This window comes from Pseudophryne corroboree, chromosome 2, assembly GCF_028390025.1.
Source record: "Pseudophryne corroboree isolate aPseCor3 chromosome 2, aPseCor3.hap2, whole genome shotgun sequence".
In the NCBI taxonomy this organism is placed as follows: domain Eukaryota; kingdom Metazoa; phylum Chordata; class Amphibia; order Anura; family Myobatrachidae; genus Pseudophryne; species Pseudophryne corroboree.
In genome coordinates, this window is record NC_086445.1 from 215,717,592 (window position 1) to 215,739,438 (window position 21,847).

General features: G+C 45.1%; 1 protein-coding gene across 1 annotated transcript in view; it reads left to right on the forward strand.

Moving 5' to 3' along the window:
* LOC135050663 (uridylate-specific endoribonuclease D-like) overlaps positions 1-17,423 on the forward strand; it is a 34,789-nt gene extending 17,366 nt beyond the window's left edge. Inside the window, exons 3-7 of the mRNA XM_063957085.1 lie at positions 2,704-2,906; positions 6,042-6,155; positions 10,704-10,810; positions 17,047-17,189; positions 17,275-17,423. Coding sequence (XP_063813155.1) covers positions 2,704-2,906; positions 6,042-6,155; positions 10,704-10,810; positions 17,047-17,189; positions 17,275-17,386 — 679 coding nt within the window. The 3' untranslated portion in view covers positions 17,387-17,423. The remainder of the gene's footprint in view (positions 1-2,703; positions 2,907-6,041; positions 6,156-10,703; positions 10,811-17,046; positions 17,190-17,274) is intronic.
* Positions 17,424-21,847: the final 4,424 nt, after the last annotated feature.

Genomic DNA, 21,847 nt, shown 5'->3' on the forward strand with positions numbered 1-21,847 from the left:
CTTTCTGGGTCTGATTCTAGACAGAGACCAGAAAAAAGGTTTTTCTTCCGATGGAAAAGGCTCAGGAGCTCATAGCCCTGGTCAGGAACCTATTAAAGCTAAAAAAGGTTTCAGTGCATCACTGCATGCGTGTCCTGGGGAAGATGGAGGCATCGTACAAGGCCATCCCCTTCGGAAGGTTCCATGCGAGGACCTTTCAATGGGATCTACTGGACAAATGGTCCGGGTCCCATTTACAAATGCATCAGAGGATCACCCTGTCTCCCAGAGCCAGGGTATCTCTCTTGTGGTGGCTGCACAGTGCTCACCTCCTAGAAGGCCGCAGGTTCGGAATTCAGGACTGGATCCTGGTGACCACGGACCCAAGCCTCCGAGGTTGGGGAGCAGTCACACTGGGAAGAAATTTCCAAGGTCTCTGGTCGAATCTAGAGACTTGTCTCCACATCAACGTCCTGGAGTTGAGGGCCATATACAACGCCCTACGCCAGGCGGAGGCATTGCTTCGGGACAAACCGGTTCTGATTCAGTCAGACAATGTCACAGCAGTGGCTCATGTAAACCGCCAAGGCGGCACAAGGAGCAGAGCGGCCATGGCAGAAGCGACCAGGATTCTTCGCTGGGCGGAAGGCCATGTAAACGCCCTATCAGCTGTATTCATCCAGGGGGTGGACAACTGGGAAGCGGACTTCCACAGCAGGCACGACCTGCATCTGGGAGAGTGGGGACTTCATCAAGAAGTCTTCGCACAGATCGTGGGTCGGTGGGGACTGCCTCAGATAGACATGATGGCGTCCCGTCTAAACAAAAAGCTAAAGCGGTATTGCGCCAGGTCAAGAGACCCTCAGGCGGTAGCGGTGGACGCTCTAGTGACACCTTGGGTGTTCAGATCGGTCTATGTGTTCCCTCCTCTACCTCTCATACCCAAGGTGTTGAGAATAATAAGACTAAGAAGAGTAAGAACAATCCTCATTGTTCCAGATTGGCCACGAAGGACTTGGTATCCGGATCTGCAAGAGTTGCTCACAGAAGATCCGTGGCCTCTTCCTCTAAGACAGGAACTGCTGCAGCAGGGGCCCTGTCTGTTCCAAGACTTACCGCGGCTGCGTTTGACGGCATGGCGGTTGAACGCCGGATCCTAGCAAAAAAAGGTATTCCGGAGGAGGTCATTCCTACCCTGATCAAGGCTAGGAAGGACGTGACATTGAAACATTATCACCGTATATGGCGAAAATATGTTTCTTGTTGTGAGGCCAGGACTGCTCCTTTGGAGGAGTTCCATTTGGGTCGTCTGCTTCACTTCCTGCAAACAGAAGTGACTTTGGGCCTAAAATTAGAATCCATAAAGGTCCAAATTTCGGCCTTATCCATTTTCTTTCAAAAGGAATTGGCTTCTCTTCCTGAAGTACAGACATTCGTGAAGGGGGTGCTGCATATTCAGCCTCCTTTTGTACCTCCGGTGGCGCCGTGAGCTCTTAATGTGGTATTAAGTTTCCTCAAGTCACCTTGGTTTGAACCACTCACAACAGTGGAGTTGAAATATCTCACTTGGAAAGTGGTCATGTTGTTGGCCTTGGCTTCTGCGAGGAGTGTTTCTGAATTAGCGGCTTTGTCACATAAAAGCCCTATCTGGTTATCCACGTGGATAGGGCAGAATTGAGGACTCGTCCTCAATTTCTGCCTAAAGTGGTCTCTTCTTTTCATATGAATCAACCTATTGTCGTGCCTGTGGCTACATGGGACTTGGAGGATTCCGAGTCCCTTGATGTGGTCAGGGCTTTGAAGATTTATGTGGCCAGAACAGCGAGGGTTAGGAAAACTGAAGCACTGTTTGTTCTGTATGCAGCCAACAAAGTTGGCGCGCCTGCTTCAAAGCAGACTATTGCTCGCTGGATTTGTAACACGATTCAGCAGGCGCATTCAACGGCAGGATTGCCATTGCCTAAATCGGTTATGGCCCATTCCACTAGGAAGGTGGGCTCATCTAGGGCGGCAGCCCGAGGGGTCTCGGCATTACAGTTGTGCCGAGCAGCTACTTGGTCGGGGTCAAACACCTTTGCAAAGTTCTATAAATTTGATACCCTGGCTGAGGAGGACCTCCTGTTTGCTCAATCGGTGCTGCAGAGTCATCCGCACTCTCCCGCCCGTTTGGGAGCTTTGGTATAATCCCCATGGTCCTTACGGAGTCCCAGCATCCTCTAGGACGTTAGAGAAAATAAGATTTTACACATACCGGTAAATCTATTTCTCGTAGTCCGTAAAGGATGCTGGGCGCCCGTCCCAAGTGCGGACTTCTTCTGCAAAACTTGTATATAGTTATTGCTTACATAAGGGTTATGTTATAGGTTCATCGGTTTAGACCGAGACTATGTTGTTTGTTCATACTATTAACTGGGTAGTTATCACAAGTTATACGGTGTGATTGGTGTGGCTGGTATGAATCTTGCCCTGGGATTCCCAAAAATCCTTTCCTCGTACTGTCCATCTCCTCTGGGCACAGTTTCTCTAACTGGGGTCTGGAGGAGGGGCATAGAGGGAGGAGCCAGTGCACACCCAGAGTCCAAAGTCTTTCTTAAAGTGCCCATGCCTCCTGCGGAGCCCGTCTATTCCCCATGGTCCTTACGGCGTACCAGCATCCTCTACGGACTACGAGAAATAGATTTACCGGTAAGTGTAAAATCTTATTATTTCTGTTTCAATCCGTAGGCTTTACAGCTATGTGAATGAAGGCAAACTCTTTGCCCGCCCAACATATTCCCGCTACATTGCTCTACTTGACAATTATATCAAGACCACAGGAACAGCAGAGTCAGTGCCAAGTGCAGAGATCGCCGAGCAAAATGCTTTCATTGATGAAATTTTCAAGACCTCTGTTATAAGCCAATTGTCAAATTTCTTAGTTTCCAAAGGTAAGTCTGGAACAGACTTTGAGACGTGATTACTTCAAATACATAACACAGTTGCACCCAATTAAGAAAATTAATCGGCATGCAATCCAGTGGGTACAAGGTCTTTAAAAAATTGTGCAATGCTCCCAAGTCCCCTATTTAACATGATTTTCCCATCAGGACACTATCGACACTATGATCATCATAGTTTATTAAGGTATCACAAAAATCCTGCAGCATCACTGATACATATTACAGTATACAAATAGAACGGCACATAATAAGAGACCAAGAACAAATGGGGCTGAAGAAAGAGGAGTATATGCGAGACACAAATGTTGGTGCTCTTGACAGATACAGTCCTAAGGAGGAGGTCACTGAATACAAGAGCTACCTAAAGAGCTAGTGGGAAGAGAGTGGGCATGGGACTAGAGCTAATAGAACATGCAGAGGGAGTAGGTATCAAGTGGTGTGGGGGTAGGATAGGCCATATTGAAGAGGGAGGTTTTAAGAGAGGGCTTGAATGGTTGAAGGATGAGTAGAGTATAGATCCAGTGGAGGCATTTGCAGAGTGGCACAGCAGATGTGGAGCAGCGGAAAAGAAAGATAAATCTTGCTGTGGCATTTAGGATAAGTTGTAGAAGGAAAAGATATGATGGGATGAGGTTACAGTAGTCAATGCAGGAGATAATGATAAACTGGAGAAGTGATGAGGGTCAAAGAGTCTGAGTAGGGAGAGTTTATCCTTTCATCTTAGCTACGAGTAGACCATTGATCAGTTAAGTGATTGCAGTCTCGCTGCAGTGTAGAGTGCCCTGAGGGTTGAAAACAGAGTGAGAGGAGATGACGTGGGTCAGGCAGTTGTATAGACTAAACTACTCAGGCATTGTAAAAGTAAAGGAGAGGATAGAAATGGGAAGTAAATGGGAAGAGAGATACAGCCATGATATTTTTTCGGAGGATAGGAGAGATGAGTTGATGTTTGAGGAGGGAAGGGAATGTGCCAGTGGAAAGGGATAGGTTGAAGTGGTGAGCTAGGTGCAGACAATCATTGGGAGGAATGTGTGGTAGGATTAGGATGGAACAGTGTAAGAGGAAGAGAGGAATATGAAAAACCTTGTCAGTATCAGAACAAATGATGGTGGGTAGGTGAGTGATGGAAAAAGTGAGTGTGAATTGATGGATCTAGTTAGAGCCAATTGCTTGACAGTTGGTGTTCATTTTGCTTTTGAATAAGATCGCAAAGTCATGAGCAATGTTGGAAGAAGTGAAGGGTATTGGGGTGGGCAGAGATGCACATGCTTTAAGGGGTTCCTTAACCACATAATGTATGTGTGACGCTCTTACACGGAGTACAGGCTACTGTCATAGAGGACAGCCACCATCAGTTTCTTATATGTGAAGCTACTGACTGCTGATCCTTCATGCCGTTGATGGACTGGGAGTACTGCATGGTACTGGGCTATGATGTCACTACCCAACTCCACATGCCAGTCAAGGATGTCTCTGGTCCCCTTATTCCCTGTCATACAGGTCCCAGTCTGATGCCTAAACATAAACTGCTTCATATGTCAACACAGTGTGTTCCAAAAGAAAATGGCAATAGAAAATGGCATTTTATTTTAAAACACTACATGTGAGCCCAGGAGTTACGGGTGAGTTTAGCAGAGCGGCTGAAGTCCTGGGTGTGTGGCTTCAGTAGTTCTGCACTTAGAGAAAATGGTAGTTGGTTAGCCAAATAACGTTTCTCACGGAATTGTAATCATAAGGTATATACAGTATTCTGTAGAAACATCAAAAAGAAAAGTTAGGGAGAACATGGGGCTGATACTCTAAGTTATGGAATTTCTGGAAATGTCATTTACATTTAACATAGGAGGGTAACAGGAATGTCCTGACTCTGAGACTGGGGCCCTCATTCCGAGTTGTTAGCTCGCTAGCTGTTTTTAGCAGCAGTGCAAACGCTAGGCCGCCGACCTCTGGGAGTGTATCTTAGCTTAGCAGAAGTGCGAACGAAAGGATCACAGTGCTGCAACAACAAAAAAATTGTGCAGTTTCACAGTAGCTGCAGACCTACTCCTACCTTGCGATCACTTCAGATTATTTAGTTCCTGTTTTGACGTCACAAACACGACCTGCGTTCGGCCAGCCACTCCCCCGTTTCCCCAGCCAGTTTTTATCTGGCACGCCTGCGTTTTTCAGCACACTCCCTGAAAACGGTCAGTTACCACCCAGAAACACCCACTTCCTGTCAATCACTCTGCGGCCAGCAGTGCGACTGAAAAGCGTAGCTCGAGCTTGTGTAAAACTGCATCGGCTTTTGTGAAAGTACGTCGCACGTGCGCAGTGCGCACCATACGCATTCGCAGAAGTGCTGATTTTTAGCCTGATCGCTGCGCTGCGAACAACGGCAGCTAGCGATCAACTCGGAATGACCCCCAGAGTCCAATCTACATACATTCTGTTTGCTTCTTGTCACAGCTTAACAGTTTAGTGCTCTTCCCAGCATGTAATGTGCTATGAAGACGGCTCTATCAAATAATGAAACAAAGGGTCTGATTCAGAGGTGAATGCTAACTGCACGCAATGCTGATGTTTGCGCAGTTAAGTGATTATCTGCTACGGCGCATGCACAAATTATCCTGATACCCCCTACGGCACATACATTACCCTGACTGCGCAAACTGTGCTGTAACCACTGCTGTCAGTGTGGAGGCAAAGCGATGGGCATTCCTGGGCAGCATCCATCCCTGAATCAGTCCCAAAATGTGGTACAGTTCAAAGCATCTGCTTGTGACCCAGAAGGCTGCCATGAAAATTATATACCCGATGTGTTCTTCTGAAATAAAGTAGCTTGTTTATAGAAGCGTTGTGACACGTGTAATAGAATCAATTAGATACAAACAAGTATAAGTAAATAACCTGTCTGTAGAGTATATAAGAGCATACATGGGTCTCTTATAGATGTCCTGGTACCCAGACAGCATGTCACCATGGTAGTAGTGTATACACCCTGTGTTGTGCAGTATTGATACATGGCATGCTACTGTATTACTGACTTATGCTTGTTTATTATCAGATAAATGAAATAGCAATATAACATTACAGCTATAAATGTGGTCATCTGAAATTCTGACACACTGTCGACATGTACAGGTTATTACACTAGCACTGCAAGCTTTAAGACTGACCTTAAGGAGATGTGGTTTGGACTTTACACCCGCACCAAAGGACCCTTGGATTCTTCAGGCTTTGAGCACATTTTTCATGGTAAGAGAAGAAGGTACACTGTAAGTCACTACTGCTACTAGAAGGAAGCATAGACTGATGATACATATGCCCAACTAGTCCCAATTTTTTCAGGACAGTCCCAAATGTCAGCCGGTAGTAGAAGTATAACTTATGAGATATTTTGTGGGCAGGACCTCAGTAAAATAGGCATGGTTGGGCCATACTTGCCTACTCTCCCGGAATGGCCGGGAGGCTCCCGAAAATCGGGTTACCCTCACGGCCCCCTGGAAGAGCAGGCAAGTCTCACAATTTCAGGGGTCCCCCCTGTCCGGCCGCCCACTTAGCAAGTAAAGTGGACGGTCCGGGCAGGCGATGACTCGATTCCTGTTGAATCGCGTCATCATAGTCACGCCCCCTGTTGTATAATGCCGGTAACAGCAGCATTATACAGCGGGGGAGTGGCTTACATGACGCAATCCCGCAGCCACGCCTGTTACGCCTCCGCCACGCCCATTCCACTTCTGGCCAGCCCCCCTTCATGTCACGCCACTGCCCTCCCCCCCGCTGTGCCGACCTGGCTGCTCTCTCCCGGAGAGAGCAGCCATGAAGTCGGCAAGTATGTGTTGGGCCCATAGTTATGTAGCTGTTATTGGGTTGTTGGAGGTGTGACCATTTTTTGGTACAATTTTTTGGCCTTGCATTTTGAAGGCTACTGAAAACATTGCACTGATTCTGGCAATGCAGAAGATATGGTCTGTGAATTGCCATTGCCACAACATTTAAACGCCGGCAATGACAGTCTAACTTGCACCCTTAGCTCGGCCAATTTTCACCCCTGTTTGTCCAAAAGTGCTCTCTATCCTATGGGGTAGCAAACACTTTTGAGTGTCGTGCAAATTTAGCCGGACGAGAAACTCACTGGCAATTGAATTCTCCCCTATGTGTCAAGCACAGTGTTTGACCCTGTAACAGTAACGTCCTACACTTATATTCCTCTTGCAGCCTATAAATAATAAATAATAAAAACAATTAATATTTCTGAATTTAGCCACATGGTATAGAGAATAATTTTTTTGAAGTTGAACATCCCAGTAGGCTTTCTGGTTTCCTGTAGTGGGCACATAGGTTATACCCTGTTGTGGAGTAGATTTACTCAGGATTATAATAATGAATAGTGGTAGTGCTGCCATAGCAACCAATCAGATGGCAACCAATCAGAATCTATTATTTCTCTATTGTATACTAAAACAATTTAGAATCGGATTGGTTGCTAAAGGCTACACCACCACTTTTCAATTTTAGAAGCTATAATAAATCTACCCACTTGTATTTTGAATAGCTAGATAAAATCTATCTCTGCACTTAGGGAATGTAGTTGTATAATGCTATATTCAGTCCAGATTTACTGTTGAGGGGAATTCAATCTTCCGCAGTAAAAAACCATGGCTAATTGATCCTCCGTGGGCTATCCAATTAGTCCCAATGCCGGAACTTATCTGGGATTTTTCTTCTGGACACACTGAGGTCCCAAAACAAATCCCCATAAGTGACCAGTGTTCGTTGCGGGTGTAGTATGGCTGACCGGCGGTCTCCTGACCGCCGGTCAGCTTACCGACGCCGGGATCCCGGCAGCATACCGACGCCGGGATCCCGGCGGGGAGGGGCGAGTGCAGCAAGCCCCTTGCGGGCTCGCTGCGCTCGCCACGCTGCGGTCTCGGTGGCGACCTACGGGTTCTATTCCCACTCTATGGGTGTCGTGGACACCCACGAGTGGAAATAGTCCCTGTTGGTCGGCATGCCGACCATCGGGATAGTGGGGGTCGGGATGCTGGAGGAGGTCATGTGACCGTCGGTCTCCCGACCGTCGGTCACATGAATACCACCCGTTCGTTGCCACACTGGCGTATTTGTAATGGACGCAATGTGTGTGGATCAGGATCCTGGGGGCCCATACCGCACACGCTGCACCCATTATTTTCAATACTCACCCTCCGGAGTCCCGCAGTGCAGCAGCAGTGCTTCAGAAATCACTGGGAAAATGCCACGGTGGCCATTTTCCCGGTGTTTCACCTATTCGCCGTAGAAAAAACACTGGGAAAATGGCCACCGTGCCATTTCTTGGAGACCTGCACATGGGCTCTAGGCAGCACTAGGGTCCCTAGTGCCCAGAGCTACAGTGCTGCCGGTGAGAGAGGAAGGGGGCCAAAAGGAGACTGCACACAGGCCTCCTCCTCTTTAGATGTGCCCCTGCATGGCCACAATTACGAAAACACATACAGTAGGTCCAGAAACTTATATTGGATCCTATTTGTTTTTGCCTGAAAATGGGTCAATTTCTGGCAAACAAAATGGGCATCTATAGAATTGACCAAATATTTTTCGGACATGATTGATTTCCCCGCTAAGTAGTACAAACCATAAATAAAATGTAATTCTGATGGGCAGAGATACAATTGTTCCTTTTCAGTCGGGCAATGCTTTCTTTGTGTAGGCTGTGTTTTCATTAGGAAGGTTTCCCAAAACTGACATTTTAAACTGTGTACAGGTTTACAATAATAGAATGACTCCGTGCAAGCTGGCAGATTTCCGTGAAATGTAATACTACTCAGAATTTCACTAAATAAACTGGCCATTTGGCAGCAATGTATCCACACCAGTCATTTTTATCCACTTTCTGACACTGACATTTTCTATTATTACTCAATCTTTTTGTCCACTACAAGTAGAACAAAGCTGAGATTGTAGAAATAATGTATCCATTATCATGTTTACATTAATGAATAAATGTCCCTTTTGCCCTTTTTTTTCTTCTAACATTCTGACCCCTTATTATTTCATATATAAATGTATGCTTCTTAATAAGTGTATACTGTTATATGTGAGCGTTCTACTCAACCAACAAATCTCATGTTACATCATGATCGATAATAGATTTGTCCCTTCTTGGTATTGTATTTTAAGCCAGTAACAGATGTGTTAAGAATTGTTGCCTTTTCCGAGTGAAACATTTTGTCCAGTAAAAGTTAATACCCACTATCCCCATCCAGCAGTACAATGGGGGTGCAGTGTGAGGAAACCCATGCCTTCACCACTGCTTAATGGGTCATCCGGCTATGTGCTTTTTCCCCTCTGATTCAATGTGCCCCAAGGTGTCACCTTGAGATGTTAGAGTAGTAAAACATCACTTATTTTACTCCCATCTCATGGAGATGACAGCACAAATAAGCCATGTTTTACCTACCATAACATCGGACGTGTGCGCATCGTGAGGATGTCGTGTCTAATGGAATCTGCAAGTGACGGTCTTTGGAAATACAATAGTTTCTGCTTTTGTGTACAGTAAGACTAATGATGGCGCACTTGGATTTGTGGTGGCAACAGCTTTTGCTTTAAGTACAAAATTCACATTTTGATCGTCTCTTTGACTTTGGAGAAACTACAGGCACAGTAACAGTGTTTCTCCATAAATATTGCTCAGTTTAGCTCTATTTATATCTGCTATCAGTGTTTCCCAAACTCTGACCTTACTCAGACTTTACCAATGATCGCATTTGCAATGCAATTACCCAGATCACATTGCATAATGCGATCACATTGGCTGCATTTATCACCTGGCACAGACAGGGACAAAGGCTTCAAAATGAACCCATCCCTGTGATATGCAAAAGTGGGGTCCGGGCCTCTGTGCATGCACATCTATCCTTACTGCCATGCACAGAGGACATTTCTGGTAGAGGGTTCATGGGGAACCCTGCTGAAACTAGGGATGGCCATTGGTGGGTTATGCGTCGATGGTTGCAATCGATGGCACCATTGATGGATAACCTCAATGGTGTAAAATCATTCGTAAGGGAGCCATAAATGGTTTCACCCATCGATGGTCATCCCTACTTTAATGTTCAGTGAGTTGCGGGACAATCAGGGTCCAGAATGTGGCTTCTTGAGTGTCAGGGGCGGAGCTATGCCCCATGTCCCAACAACCTGGAGAAAAAAAATAAAAATAGCTCTGTATCATCGATGGCAGGAATCTATCTGACTCTCCCCCTTTGGTCATAGACCATCGATGATTTCGAATCATCGATGTACAATGGCCATCCCTAGCTGGAAATACATCCCATATTGTGTAGCCCATAGGCTACATTGGGTAGCAGTGGGGGCCAATACGTCTGGCAGTATAGCATCCCCCATAGAAACCTATGGGGGATGCTGCTGCGGGCGGGAATGGATACCTGCTGCGATCCCTCCTTCTAACATTGCAGGGATGCATCATATATGTGGCTAGCCCCCAGGTGTTTTGGGGACATTGCCGTAGACATTGTTTGATAAATGGGCCTCTAAGACCTCAAAGCCCGCTTACAGTCCAGGTTTCAAGGATATCTATGCTTAACCGGATGGTTAAATCAAACTGACTAAAGTACTACTGAAGTGGTGTGTGCTAAAGCATGAATATCATTAAAATCAATAGTGTTAGGGGTTTTTTTCAGGGCCAAGTTTGGGAAGCACTCCAGGCTACTGTATATGCTCGATTGTATTGCTCACGCGGCATATAGATAACAGGTTAAAGGCATTGTTCTTCTCTGAAAACAGGTGAAATCCACAATGGAGGGATATCTGGATTCCACAGCTGGGTGCAGTTCTACCTGCAGGAAAAGGCTGGTCAGATTAACTACCTGAGTTACAGTGCAAAGGGACCAGTAAGTATAATGCACTGGATATCTGTGCAGAACTTAAGATAATTATTCTTTGTAATACTGTACATTGGGACTTATTCAGGTTTGTTAGCAAACCAAAAAAGCACACTAATGATAAAAACCATGTTGCACTGCAGGTGGGGCAGATATAACATGTGCAGAGAGATTAGATTTGGGTGGTATGTTTTCAAACTGAAATCTAAATTGCAGTGTAAAAATAAAGCAGCCAGTATTTACCGTGCACAGAAACAATGTAACCCACCCAAATCGAAATCTCTGCACATGTTACAGTTGCAACCAGTGGTGCAAATAGAAAACATTTCTTAGTGGTACTGTGTGCGTGCAACAAAGGGCATGGCCAATGAAAATAAGGGCGTGATACACATATGGGGTTCCAGATACACATATGCCCCCAATAGCGCAATGCCAGATACACATATGCCCCAAATAGTGTAAGATACACATATGCCCCTAATAGTGGAGTGCCAGATACACATTTGAACCCAGTAGTGTAGTGCCAGATACACATATTATTATTATTATTATTATTTTTTTTTTTTAACAGTTTCTTATATAGCACAGCAAATTCCATTGCACTTTACAACTGGACACAGAAGACAAAACCGGGTAAAAACAAGAGGTAGGAGGGCCCTGCTCGCAAGCTTACAATCTATGGGGAAATAGGAATTGATACACGAGGATAGGTGCTATCTGTTTCATACAGTAGTTCCTACCAGATTGCAAAGGTTCTTGGTGGGCTGCATGATATCACATCACAGCAGTGATGAACCAGTGTCAGGAGGACGGGAGCGTGAAGAAAGAAAATATGTCTGGGATATGTGTGTACTGTACTGTGGGGATATCATTGGATAGGAAAGCTATGAAGGTAATGTGATCGGTTCTGGAATTTGATAAGCTTGACTGAATAGGTGAGTTTTCAGGGAACGCTTGAAGGTTTGAAGAATAGAGGAGAGTCTTATTGAACGTGGAAGGGCATTCCACAGACTGGGTGCAGCCCGCAGAAAGTCCTGTAATTGTGCATGGTAGCAAGTAATGAGTGTGGATGAGAGACGTAGATTTTGTGAAGAGCGAAGGGGCTGGGTTGGGAGATATTTTGAGATAAGTGAAGAGATGTATGTTGGTGTAGTATGGTTAATAGCCTTGTATGTAAGTAACAGTATTTTATATTGAATATGGTAGAATACCGGTAGCCAATGAAGGGACTGACAAAGTGGGTCTGCAGACGATGAACGTCTAGCAAGGAATATTAGCCGCACAGCTGCATTCAGAATGGATTGTAATGCCCCAGTGCCAGATACAAATATGCCCCCAATAGTGGAGTGCCAGATACACATAAGCCCCCAGTAGTTCCAGATTCACATATGCCCCCAGTAGTGCAGTGCCAGATACACATATGCCCCCACAGTGCCAGATATTCCCCCACATTGGCAGATACACATGTGCCTCCACAGTGCCAGATATTCCCCCACATTGCCAGATAAAAATATGCCCCCACAGTGCCAGAAACAGATATGCCCACACAGTACCAGATACATATATGCCTCCAGTGCCAGATACATATATGCCCCCAGTACCAGATATGCTCCCATAGTGCCAGATACACATATGCCTCCAGTGCCAGATATGCCCACCAGTGCTAGTTACACATTTGAACCCAGTGCCAGATATGCCCCCATAGTGCCAGATATGCCCCCACAGTGCCAAATACACAAATGCCACCAGTGCCAGATATGCCCCCACAGTGCCAGATACACATATGCCCCCCCAGTGCCAGGTACCCCCCCTTCCTTCCCCCCACACACACACACACTCACTGCCACTGTGCTGTGTTTGAGGCCAGGAAGGAGAGCGCAGCACGCCTCTCCTGTGTCCCTCAGTGCTCAACCGGTCTCCGGTGGCGGTGTGTCTCTCAAATGAGGTGCCGGTTCATAAGCCATTCAGAGCTCGCGGGCCAGCAGCAGCAATTCGTAATTGGCTGCCGGACCGCGAGCTCTGATTGGCTCACGAACCGGCACCTCATTTGAGAGGCACACCACTGCCGTCGGAGACCGGATGAGCACTGAGGGATACAGAAGAGGCATGCTGTGCGCACCTTCCCTGCCTCACACACAGCACAGTAGTGGCTGCAAGCATGGTGGTCGGGCCGGCGGTACTGCGTACCAGCTGGCAATTTATTACCAGTATGCAATACTGCCCCGTACCGCCATACTTGCAGCACTGAGTGCAACATGGTTTTGCCCATTAGTGTGTTTTTTTTCTTTGCTTACAAACCTGAATAACCCCCATTGTCCATTACATGAGAGACTTTCTTCACCAGTTTTTGGAAAAGAAGCTTGGGTGAGAGGCTTGCCATATGTTCAGATTCAGTATGATTTCCCGATAGTCGGGATCCCGGTGGTCAAAATACCACGCCGGAATCCTGACAGTCAAAATACTGACATCGAGTGCAGTGTGTCCGCTCGCCACGCTTCAGGCTCGGTGGACCACCACCCTAGTGGGGATACCGGGCGGCAGTCGGGATTTTGACCGCTGGCAGAGTGACTGCTGTCGGGATTCTGGCGTCGGTAATTCGACTGCTGGGATCCCGACTGTCAGGAACTTAACTGCATCCCATACATTCCACTGAGTATTGGGAAACGTTTTTGCTTTGTATTTTAAAATGCTTCTAATATGAGGCTTATGGTGCACAATAATTTGGAATGAGTGATTTGAAATGGAGTGAGAGTGTAGCGAAGAATACAATAAAATTTGAGTAAGAGAGGACACACTGCTTCAGCCCCACTGAGGACTGGTGGTTTTACTTGACTTCTGGTTTCCACAGTCCCCCCCAGTTTATTTTGTATGTAACTGTTTCTAAATATAATTAATTTTTGACTCCTGTCTTTAATAATCGTTATCCTTTCTGTATTCCTTCATTCAAATTTTTATATTTTCCTCACTACTCATCTTCCATTTGCACCCTAGTAGATATTTTCCCCTGCTCATTCAGGATTTGTGAGTTTAATAACCATTAATTACTTGTTCACATTTATCAGAGCCGGATTATCCACAATGTAGACCAGTCAGAAGCCTAGGGCCCTGGCGGGCTGGCGTGTTTGACATCTGTAATGTGCCATAAATATTGTTTTTTCTTTTATGTAACCAGAGGGCTAACAGAGGGTGTGCTGCACTGGTGGCGAACAGTTAAGAGGGGTAGTGTGAGTGTTTGGGCGGAGTGGGAGGTTCAGGAGGCAGTAGCATCAAGAGGTTGGGACTGAGAGGTAAGCCCTTTGCTGAGCACTGGAATGGATGGCTACTGGCTAATGGAATTGCTTCCCACATGGTGCCGGTGACCGTGGTAGGCTGACATGAGAGGCGCAGAAGGGGGAGGGATGAAGCACCTGTACCCGTGTCGCCCAGTGACCAGCAGGAGACTAGTGGTGGGAGACCTCGGAGGTGCTAGCTGATGCACCCCAGACTTTGTAGTGGCCGCAGCTGCTGCTGGTCTGCTAGATCAGTTAAGCAGGGCAAAGTTAGGGAGAAGCTGCATTTAACAGGCAGCGGGGAATCTGGCGGGGAGACACAGTGACTTAGGGGGTAATTCAGACCTGATCGCTAGGCTGCATTTTCATACAGCCTGCAATCAGATCCGAACTGCGCATTCGTATGCACCGCAATGCTCCGTCGCTTCGAGCGACTGCACCGGGCATCGGTTCATAGCGAAGGGATGGTGCGAAAAAAGCGATTGCACGGGCGATCACAAGGTGATTGACAGGAAGAGGCCGTTTGTGGGTGACAACTGACCGTTTTGTAGGAGTGTCCAGGAAAACACAGGAGGGACCAGGCGATTTGAGGGAGGGTGTCTGACGTCAGCTCCGGCCCCGATCATCACAGCGGATGAGTAAGTCCTGGACAGTGCAGAGACTGCACAAACTGATGTTTGTACAGGTATCCTTCAAAAGCGAACGCACACCTGCACAAAGCTAATACCTTCCCCCTGTAGCGGCGACTACCTGATCGCAGGGATGCAAAAAACGCACCCTAGCGATCAGGTCTGAATTACCCCATTAGACAGAATACAGAGGTGAAATAAAGAATGTATAGCATTGAAAGGGAATAATGGCAGAACAGGAGTACAGATAGAGGCACAAAGAATCAGAAAGTGGCACAGAGAGGCAGTAGGCTGAACAAGTAGAGGCATAATGCGGCACAGAGAAGAAGAAGGGGGAACATAGAGGTACAGGGTAGCAGAAGGAGGTACATAGTCAGCAGGGGGTACAGGGGCAGTAGGTGGGTACTGTGAATTTCCATGATTTTAAATAAACATTTACAATGCCAGCATTAATATATACTGCGGATGCAAGGCGCATCTTATTACCATATACGATAATAGTGCGCTGAACGTCGCAGCACTAAGTCCCTTAAGAGAAATCAAGTACTCACACACATGGTATACTGAGGTCCAACTCTCAGAGATATATATATGTATTCGATATTAAAAGTTATGCATACAAAATAACATATGTACAGTATATCATTCAGTATAACATAAATATGCCTAAGTAGGTGGTACAGAGTTATCGTTACATAAGAAGCAGATACAGCCAACATACATCACCCTGTCCCATAGAACTTTCCTCCATCCTTTCTTCTCAGCAACAGCAACTAACTATATCTTAGAAACTGCCTATATCAAACAGTGGGAGTTAACAGTCTGTTGATTTCAGTCTCCTTCCATTGGTCCAGGAGAGGGAGGTCTCTCATTCCTTGTGTGTTATTGGTCAGTTCATATGGAAGCAATGTCCAGTTTCAAGATGCAGTAATAGGGGTTAACCACTAGGATCTCAGGAAGTCCTTTGTTCTCATAAGAATGACTTTATATTCATACATTTTATAACTAATCGTTGCATGTGCTACAATTTATCCATAGCTATCAAATTAATCCACACATTCTCCTGATCATTTTGACACTATGCATGATATAATTAACTTGTTCTGTCCCAATAATACATATATATCTGGTTTTACACTCTATTATAATTACACAAAATAATACAGGTCTGGTGTTGAAAATGTTTTGTCTATGTGTAATCTATGTGTTGAATATGTCTTTGTAGCTTCTCTGTGCAATTGCGTATGCTACCATATATCCTGTGCACACTGCGTGTATGCGCACGCATGGCAGTAACGCACACGAACAGAGGCCACTCTGTTTGGAGTTTATACGTGTGTGTAATATTTTGGACTTTGACAGTACAAAAAGATGCAGAAGTGGAAACAGAGAGGCAGAAAAGGGTACAGACAGGCCCATAGTTGCAATGCCAGGTGTTCCATAGGGGGTTAAGCAAGACCTGAGCCCCTCATCAGGGCCGGGTAATTAGGGTAGACTAGATGGGTCAAGTGGTTCTTATCTGCCATCAAAATCTAATCTACCAGTCCCCATCCCTCTTGGCACCACTTGGTACAGAAAGAAGCACAAAGAGGCAGAGTAACAGGCAGAATGTAGCATTGATAGCTGCACAGACATAATGGGACACAGATAGATGGATGGACAGACAGACAGAATGGAAAACAGGTCACTTGACTGACATTTTAAAAAAAAAATCTAAGTGGTATAGAGGCAAGTGGGCATGGATTCAGAGGGTGGCGTCGGACATCTGCTGGATGGATGTACCAACAAGCCAGAATGAATAGGGTTAACGGTGGTAAAATAGAGAATATTACACAAGTGAGAGGTCTGTTATCTGACTTTATGAACCACCCTCACATATGCCTAAGCGACAATGAATACGCCAATCAGTGTCAGCTGATCATTTGCAAGCAGCCATCAGAAGTAGTTCATTAGTGTTGGAGGCTATCATCTTCTGTCATTTACACATGCCCTTGACCACCTTCAAATGAAATTACTTCCTCTGTATACAGTATATGCGTCTTTTTCCCGATCTGCATCTGTTCACAATTTACCTACATTAGAACGCACCCCATCCCACCTATCTAGGTGCAAGCAGAATCAGGCAACTCTGTATGAGCATACGCAAAGAGTGAATGCATGTAATATATGCTGCACAAACTGATATAGGGCTCGCTCTGTAAGTATATAGGTCATTTAATATAAGATCTCTTGTAATGAGATATGGGCTACAAGATTATGTAGTGAGATGGTGAGTGATTGACAGTATCTGGATTTCTGGTCTCAGCACCCTCACTATAAACACTAATAAAGTTTTTTTTTTTTATAGTGGTCGGGATATCCTGATGTATACGGTTTTCAGTTCAAGTGGGGCACCTACCTGAAAACCCTGGGCTCAATGTTTATAGGATCCAGTCCTGAGTTTGAGATTGGTATATTAACTCTTTGTTATGTAACCAGCCCTGATAAATTGTGAGTATTTCTAGCTCGTTTGTATATTTATCACTGATCTGTTTGCATTACTGCATCCTCTAAGACGTCTCATGTTGTTTTAAAGGTGCTCTGTCAAAATTGGTGGTCAAACCCTCAAAATCCAAACCTACACCTGGGCCAACTCAACTTATGGAAATGGCAAGAGATACGTGGCATCTGCTTACCCCACTGTTTAGAGGAGAGCTGTTACTTCTATGTGGAAATAAAGTTATTTATCCTGCACATACTCTGTTAGTCTGCTTTATTTTTTTTAAGTGCACTTTAATTGTAACAAGAGGTAATGCAGTCCCTATTATAATAACACCATATTCAAAACTATATTTAGTAACATTCAATATTTATCAATGGATGGCAATTGGTTGGGCTCCAAATAAGTTCTCCAATCCAGCAATGTGTAAGGAGCTGGGACAGGCCATGACCGCTCACATGAGATGTTGTGTCACAGACTTGTAGACTCAGAGGCCACAATGAAAGGTTCCCATTCCACCAGAGGTCACAGTATTATTTATCATTGATTTCATGATCTAAACACACTTTATTTTTGACATATTGGTAGGTTTAGTAGAGGGTTAATTGTAACTATCACAGAATACGATAACAGATCACTGAAGAATTGGGGCCTATAGGGAAGATAATAGGTTCTTCGCTAAATCTGCTCCACCAGCTGAATAAAGAGATCTGGATACTATCTCTGAAGTCATCTGTGCTTTCCGTGTTCCTCTTTCAACCTTGCTCCTGTATTTTAAAACCAACATTCTTATCACATCTGGAGCATACTTTCAGTATCCCCCATCCTACCTGTTTTGTGGTAGCCAGAGGCGTAACTAGGGTCTTTGGTGCCCAGGGCAAGATAAGGAACAACCCCCCCTCCCCCCCCCCCCTCCACACACACACACAAAAAAAAGAAAACCGTACCCATGCAGAACCCGTGCACTGACTTTGATGCGAGTGGGTAATCCTGCTCTCTGTAAAGACAAAGGAAGAGGTCCCAAATATGATTCTACATTCAGACTTTTGTTTTTATGAATAATCACTTTAGGGTCTATGTACTAAGCCTTGGAGAGAGATAAAGTGGATGGAGATAAGGTACCAGCCAACCAGCTCCTAACTACCATGTTACAGGCTGTGTTTGAAAAATGACAGTTAGGAGTTGGTTGGTTGGTTGGTTGGTTGGTTGGTTGGTACTGTAGTTTATCTCCATCCACTTAATCACTCTCCATGGCTTAGTACACAGGCCTCAAAGTATCTTTACAATGCAGTGTGTGAGACCATAGGGCACAATTCAAAGCTTGGAGAGAGAAAAAGTGGCTCTTTATCAATGAGTGATAAAACTAATTGCGAATGATAAAACTTGTTGCGCATGATAAATGATGCACCAGCCAATCAGCTCCTAAATGTCACATGTTCAGCTCCTGTCATGTGTTTGAAAAATGACAGTTAGGAGCTGATTGGTTGGAAAACCATTTATCCTATGCAACGAGTTTTATCTTTTACAACAAGTTTTATCACTCGTTGATAAATGTGCCCCAAAGTACCAGCCAATCAGCTCCTAACTGCCATGTTACAGGCTGTATTTGAAAAATGGTACTTAGGAGCTGATTTGTTGGTACTGTAATTTCTTATTCTACACTTTATCACTATCCATCTGCCACTATCCACATCCGCACCTATGTGAGGCGAACTACTTCCATGCAAACAAAATTACTACACTATGGGGGGAATTCAAATGTTTGAAAAGTCAGTTGGGTGAATTCCCCCCTATGTATGCATATTTCTTTATCATTTTAGGAAGAAATATTGTTTGGAGATCACCTGCTCAGTGCATATCACGTCATAGAGGGGTATTGAATTAGTGCCAAATTTTCCGACAGTCGGAAAATCAGCACTTTTCGCCAATTTTAGGTCAAGCTTACATTCGACCTATTCAATCAAAGTGCCAATTTTTCTACTGTCGAAAAATCTGTCACTGTCGGTAAACACGTGGATCGGCGAATTACTCGCTGATCCACGTCTTTTTGTTAGAAATGTGGCCATTTTCGACTATTTTCTGCGGATGCAGATTCGACTTGTTAAGAAGTCGAATCCGCATTGTCGGAAAAAGTGACCGAAAACAGCCAGGATTGAATAGCTATGTCCGGATTTTTCGTCTTGCCGAAAATTCCACACATAATTGAATACCCCCATATAAGGAATGTGGGGTAATATTTGTAAGCATCATTGTCTACTCTATGGGGAGTTATTCAGAGTTGTTAGCAAACAAAAAAAGCACACTAATGGGCAAAACCATGTTGCACTGCAGGTGGGGCAGACGTAACATGTGCACAGAGAATTAGATTTGGGTGGGGTGTGTTCAAACTGAAATCTAAATTGCAGTGTAAAAATAAAGCAGCCAGTATTTACCCTGCACAGAAACAATATAACCTACCCAAATCTAACTCTCTCTGCACATGTTACATCTGCCCCACCTGCAGTGCAACATGGTTTTGCCCTATTGTTAACTTTTTTGGTTTGCTAACAACTCTGAATAACACCCTATATCAGAGGTTCCCAAACGCAGTCCTCAAGGCACCCCAACGGTCCAGGTTTTAAATGTATCCATACTTGGCCACAGGTGACTTAATTAGCACCTAAGTCAATTTGATTTAACCATCTGTGCTGAGCCATGGATATACCTAAATCCTGGACTGTTGGGGTGCCTTGAGGACTGCGTCTGGGAACCTCTGCACTATATTATGCTGCATCATAAGATGCTCAAATTGGGTATCTCAGTCCTTACACATGTGGCAGCTTGTACCAAAGGAAGGGCTGATACTACTGTAGCAGTAGCATAAATTTGCAGAAGCGACCATAGGAAATCCGCTAAAGTGGTGCATGCTACTTAGTTAGTATCATGTCCAAAAACTGAGCACATCATATAGACTAGTAAATTTAATAGTAAGTAACTACTCAGATTATTATAGGGAGAGTTTGTTCACATCTTGAAGGAAGATACAAATCATTCTGCACACCATAGGTCCATACCTTCCAACTGTCCCAATTTTCGCAGGACAGTCCCTTTTTTTGGGTCTGTCCCTCCCATGGGCCGCAATGTCCCTCGGTGGGGGGGGCAGTTGGGAGGCACCTGCACTCGCTGCTCTGCATCTATTCCAGTGAGGTAGAGGGACTGGGGGCATGGGCAGAAGCTCACAGAGCGCTGGCCATGCCCCCACTGTGACGGAAATGGGAGACGTGGCTCGCGATAGCGTCATTCACATGAAGCCACACACCCTTTCCATTAGTCCACCCCCTTTTTGGCACATAGGGTCCCTCTCTTGAGCCTCCAGATGTTGGGAGGTATGTAGGTCACACCGTTTTTCATCATCAAACCTGTATTCACAAAGAAAATAAACCTAGTACCAGAGGTTAGGTTCTCCTATGGGTATCACAAAGTAGTTCAGGCAACATGTAGATGAGGGGAAAGAGGAGGTGGGAAATCTTACACAAAGCAGGAACAAAATCCGCATACAATATTACCCCGCATAGTGCTGTTAATTGGTTATTGAAAAGTAGAGTGCTAGATGAAAACTGATTTCCCGGGAGGCAATAACGAGACTACCTGTCAGGATACCGGTGGTCACAATGCTGACACCAGAATCCAGAAAGGCAGTGAAATGCCACCGCCGGAATACCAGCGCCACAGGCTTTTCTCATACTGGCGGCCGGGATGCCGATATTGGTATCTTGACAGCTGGCATCCCGGCCACTAGTAAACCGTATGTATTCCGATTTCCCATAGGACTCAACTGAAATTAATTTAATTCAGAGTTTCCCAAACTCCATTACAGGTTTTAAGGATATCTATGCTTCAATCCAGATGGTCAAATCAAATTGACTGAGTACTAATTAAGACAACTGTGCTCAAGCACGGACTGTAATGGTGAAGTTGGGGAAACTCTGATTTTATTTTTTTCCCAAGGTCTTATAAATACATTAAAAAGTGATTCAAAGAAATACACAACCAACAATTAGAAGATGACAGAATAAATTAACTACTGCACATATATTGAACATATGTATGCACTGTACTGTACTTATAAATACAATAAACGATCTTTACTGTACATTACAATACTGTGCTGTACAGAACTTTAATGCTGTACACACAAATCATAGAACAGGATACTGTACTGTATTGTATAACTGAATGGCAGAACATTATCTGTTGCTGCCTCATCCACTTGTGGCTACTGTAATACTGTAGCTCCCTTTCTTCATACAGCAGCTTAGCAGAAGGATCTGTAGGCATAGAATGATTTTCTCTGGCTCCACCTATACATAAAGAATCAACGGCTGTTTGGTCAGTGGGAGAAGAGATTTCTGAAGACCTAATAAATAAAATGTTTAAGCTTGCTTTTCTTTGCCATCTTCTTTTTCTCTTCTAGAATCACCTTATAGCAGGGGTGGGGAACCTCAGGCTCGCGGGCCGTATAAGGCCCGCAAAGCCACTTGATCCGGCCCTCGCAGGCTCACCTAACCAAGGGAGATGCCGGGCACCCGCTGAGATTTTGTTACTAGCGGGCGCCCGGCTTCTTCCTCTCAGCAGCAGCCGGAGGCAGGAGCTCACTCCTGAGCTCTGGCTTCAGGCTCTGGTAGTGTTG